This window comes from Dermacentor silvarum, chromosome 3, assembly GCF_013339745.2.
Source record: "Dermacentor silvarum isolate Dsil-2018 chromosome 3, BIME_Dsil_1.4, whole genome shotgun sequence".
In the NCBI taxonomy this organism is placed as follows: domain Eukaryota; kingdom Metazoa; phylum Arthropoda; class Arachnida; order Ixodida; family Ixodidae; genus Dermacentor; species Dermacentor silvarum.
In genome coordinates this window covers 210506572-210511230 of record NC_051156.1, presented here as the reverse complement: position 1 = coordinate 210511230, position 4659 = coordinate 210506572, and the positions used below count along the sequence as shown (strand labels likewise).

Genomic DNA, 4659 nt, shown 5'->3' with positions numbered 1-4659 from the left:
GTGATGTGCGCGAGTGCTATTCAAGTGATGATGTGCGCGAGTGCGACTTAAGTGGTGGTGTGCGTGAGTGCGGTCCACGTAGTGATCGGAAGCTTGACTCGTGTGATCGTGCGTGCGAGACAGAGACCAACGACAAGGTGCCCGTAGTCGAAAGCTCGGACGCTGGGACTGAACTTTACTCCGACTGGAGGACATTTCTCAACGAGGCCGAACCTACAACCATCGCTGCTTACGACACAGATACTGATGTATATTACAGCACCAGTGAATAGAACTTTAGTGTTAATTTTTGTGTGTCGCGATCGCTCGCGGTTTTTTACATTTTTTGTTAAAACGCGCTTGTTCATTTTTGTTTTTATTTTTTCCATTATTTCTTACAACCCCTCATGTATGTGTTTAATTTCTAGAGCCATAATTTCTTTTCAAGTTCGAAGTGCTCTGTAGAAACGAGTGGGACACTCTTTTTCGTAGGGGGAAGGTGTCGCGAAGAACGTATGCCGCGCCCGACCTTGAGGAATACCGAAACGGGTTTGTGCACGTGTAAAGCGCGGTCGCTCCGCGCGCGGCTGTACTGGGGGGGAAAGGTCATGCCAGTTCACGGTCTATTGTTGCGACCATGTCTGCGTGGTCCCCAAAACTCTGTCCCCTATTGGAGCACGACGGCTTGCCTGATTGACGAATAGAGGCTTGCGTCTCCCACGGGTCCGCGGGCCCCGTGGATGCTGTGGAACCACATTTAAGGAAGGGGTTTTGGGTCATTTTGGAGTGAGCAAGGACACAGCAGCCCACGGCGCCACTTCACCACGGGAGACCAGGCCGGTCAGGCAGGCCGTCGACGATCGGTATGACATCGTTTCATGTATAATATGTGTGTACAGTTTTTATGAACTAAGTTAATGCCAAGTTAAATAAATCTAGTTTCTTCAAACGTTACTTCTTGTCGTCGTACCTGCCGATCTGCACCTGCCGCTGCCAGAGCTCATCCCCCTTCATCGTCGTCTCCCTGGTGAGCTGATGCGTCCAACAACTAACTGCTGCGTCACTTCGCTACAGTATTTTAGTGGAAGCGTGAGTGTGACGTCCCAGACTGTGGTATTTCCTCGTGCATGGATCGTTCCTTACGCAGGAAAAGTTCCCAAAAGTTTCGCAATTGAATTCTCGCTCCCATTCAGTGTGCTATGTAGTCATTCCTTATTGATATTAAATTAACTAGCTATAAGGAAACATTGTCAAAACTCATGACGTCACGAGGAACTGCTACGGAAACTTCACAAAGGTGTCACTTTTAGGCCTTTCTCTCTTTCGGTTTTCTGCGAATAGAGTTAAACTTGACGTTTATCTTTAGGTGTTTGGTTGGTGCCTTATTGTACGCTGTCGTTTTCTTGTGAATATTGTTTGAGCGGTCCGAAGTCTTATGACAGATACGCTCCTCCCGCCACGCCATGATCGTCATACCGAGAGCGGACAGAATGGCTCCCGACCAGAGGACTTCACTGCCGACGGCCGGCAGAGCCAGCAGCAGTCCCATCCAGCGGCCGTAGTGCTTCTGGAACGGGTCCAGCATGGTCATCGCGTCGCTCAGCCGCATTCTACCGGCGAAGAAGAGGCCGCCTGCGACAATAAGACGGCGCGAACATGTTTAGAACAGCCACGCAACACACACAACGCGCGCGCAGTGCAACGATGCTTAAATTAAATTGCAGAGGTTCATCGTCCCGAAACAGCGCAGTACGTTATGATGGACACCGTAGCGGAGGGTTACGGATCAATTTTGCCCACCAGAGGTTGTTTAGCGTGCACCCAAATTATTTGCACCTAAAAATGCACGGTACACGAGCATTATTGCATTTCACTCCCATCGAAATGCGGCCGCCGAAGCCGGGAATTGCACCCGCGACCTCGTGCTCAAAAACACGGTGCCTTAGCCACTGAGCCACCACGCTGCGTCCAGCAGCGATCTCAAGAACAAAGGTGATGCAAAGCAGAAGGGCAAAAGAGAGTTCGGTGGCACACACCATTACCCCGCGCTGCATGAAGTGGTTGCTGACAACATCCAGCCAGTCATCTATCTACACGGTCAAACTCTAGTAGTTTGTTGCTACTGAAACTACTCCCCAGTATACTTAAAACAACCAATTCCTTCGAAGTGCGTTCAGCTGTGGCAGAGCTAACTCACCCAGCAGCAGGCTAAGGGTGTAGCCGAACGGAGCGTACGTGTGCAGCAGGCCGTGCTGGAAGACCGCCTCGGCAGTTGCGTTCAGGTAGCCGCCTCCAACCCACGTGGCTGCAAATTCATTTCAGGCGAGAGCCATATAAATGTATTCGAAAACAATCACCGTGCAGTGCGACATATTTAGAGTGTACGTTTAAGCACGTAGCGTAGAAGGCGAGGAAAGGACGACCGTGTACAGAACAAGGCACTGTCCTGCGCTGCGCACTGAAGGACGCTTCGCTATTATTCCGCATCTCAGTTCGTGGCACCAGATAAACTGTACCACAAACTGACGACATGGTGCGTGAATGAAACAACAGATGTGCCAGTTATCTTTTTTCTTATGCATAAAGCCAGCGCTTCGATTAACTTTGGCCGGAACAAAGTTCTCTAATACCTGCCTGATGCACCGTTTCGTTGCACGTAACCATCGCGAGAGGCCGCAAAAGCGTCCTTGTTTGTTGCTATAAGGGCAAGTCATACGTCCCATGTACGCTCGATCTTTGGGGGATCTTCTGTGCCGGAGGAGGAGAGGAACAAAGGGAAAGACAGGGCAATTATCAAGTTCACAGACCAGCTGGCTACGCTGTCTACGAAGCATACTCAAGAGAATGTAGTAACTCTTTTATTGCGTTCAGTAACAGGTGTTCTGGTACGCTCAGCAGCATGCACACGGTACGATCCAGCGTGCGATCCGACGTACGACCTGTCGTATATACCACCAACCACATTCAACAAGTTTCTAACAGGTTCCACCAGGTTCCTGCAGGTTCCAGCAGTGTGGGCGACGCACGGATATAATGTCTAGTGCCGCGTCGCACCGCGTGTCTCCTGCTTTGCGTTCGACCGCGGCGCTGCCATTATGTCCTTACCGGTCATGGATCCGCAGCTAAGGACCAGCGGCAGGCTCCTGTTGGCGACGAGCAGGTTCCTCACGTATTGGTCACCCGCGCTAATGCTGAGCTGTGGCGACGTTGGCGTGCCCTGCTTGGCGCTGCTGCGACGGCGTCGCTCTGACGAGTCGTGGATGTGCACCTTGCGACCGGCCCAGACGCCCACGAAGATGACCGTCAGGTAGTAGAGGATCGCGACGAACGCGGCCGCCCAGTTCAGAGACATGGCTTCTTCTCAGATTCGCGGCAAGCGCGCGTGCACCCGCGTTCACGCGCTGACACGTCGCGCAGCCTGATGTCGATTGGCATGAACGTGTTTAGTCACTTATTTGCTTTTGCTTGTTTACTTACCATGCATTCGCTGCTTTATAAGTTCTAAAGGTACTTAAAGAGGAAGAGAAGAAAAAGGGAAAAGAGAACGATACGTAAGCTATTACGTAAACTTTTGAGTAGGCATACATGAAGAATAGCGTCAGCTGAGAGCGAACCCAATAAAGGCCCGTACTAATCAGCCACTTAATCATTATCATTCGCGGAAAGTTCAAATGCTTGTGCTAAAGCCTAAGCCGCAAAGTCGCCGACTATCTGAAGAGCCTAGCCAGTTTCTTGCCTGACGGCTACCTCCGCAGTGAGCGAGATAGATATATAGTGTAGAGAAAGGGAAATGGTTGGCCGGTTACCCAGAATGGGGCCCAGTTTACTACAGTTAACTAGTCTGCAAATACTGCCCATAATGCGAAGTAGTGACGTGATAGCTGCCGCATTATTATGCGCTTTAAGTATTGCACTGTTTTGTGCGGTATCGATTGCGGTCAACGATCGAAAATTCGTGCGAGCAACGTCCTTTCGTGCACAAATGAAGAAAAAGAAGAAGACATTCAGTGTGGGAAACTGAACAAGAAACGCAACAACAACACCAAGAAACGCATTTCTCATGGTTATGCGACTGTGATCAGAGTGTAACGCTGCGTGGAGGTTCGACCCAAAGTGAAGTACAAGGACAGGAAAGATGTCAGCAACAAGTACAGTGATATGTAATAAGTGTTTCGGTTAATTCTTTTAAGTAATTTCTTTGCCTAGTCGGAGTCATGGTCAAACGCGAGGCCGTCCAGGTCACAGAGTTCGTCGCTGATGTCTGTGCACCCGCATACGCTCGCTCGCTGGCTGCTATTGGCTAGGCCCCTCCTTGCTCCACGCGTCCGCACGCACCATGTTTCTTACCTCCATGGCTCGCACACCGCAACTGGCGTGGCGTCTCCTCTCCTTGCTCCACTCGTCGGCACGTGCGTGCGCGTCACAAATAGACGTGGTTCGGTTGCGCTAGCTGCGCTATGTTGCGCGTAGGCCTCTACTTCCAAAGAGCCCCCTCGAAATTATCAAGCGGGAGAGTGCAAAGGTTCCGCAGAGAGTACAGAAGTATGCGGTGCGTACCCAAGTGGCGAGGCAGTGGGTGAAGCGATGGGCTGACGATATACGCTCGGCCGTGGAGCGCGAACAAGAGACGCGGCGCGCGGCAGAAGAACAGCGCTACTGTAAGCGAACGGCCGCCGAATA

At 51.2% G+C, this 4659-nt stretch overlaps 1 protein-coding gene across 1 annotated transcript; it reads right to left on the bottom strand.

Moving 5' to 3' along the window:
• Window positions 1-1257: 1257 nt before the first annotated feature.
• On the bottom strand, window positions 1258-3331 carry LOC119445185 (high-affinity choline transporter 1-like). Its single transcript, XM_037709508.2, has 4 exons — window positions 3085-3331; window positions 2177-2284; window positions 1456-1611; window positions 1258-1310 (listed from the first exon to the last, which is right to left on the bottom strand). The coding sequence occupies exons 1-4, from the start codon at window positions 3329-3331 to the stop codon at window positions 1258-1260; spliced, it is 564 nt and encodes a 187-aa protein (XP_037565436.1).
• Window positions 3332-4659: the final 1328 nt, after the last annotated feature.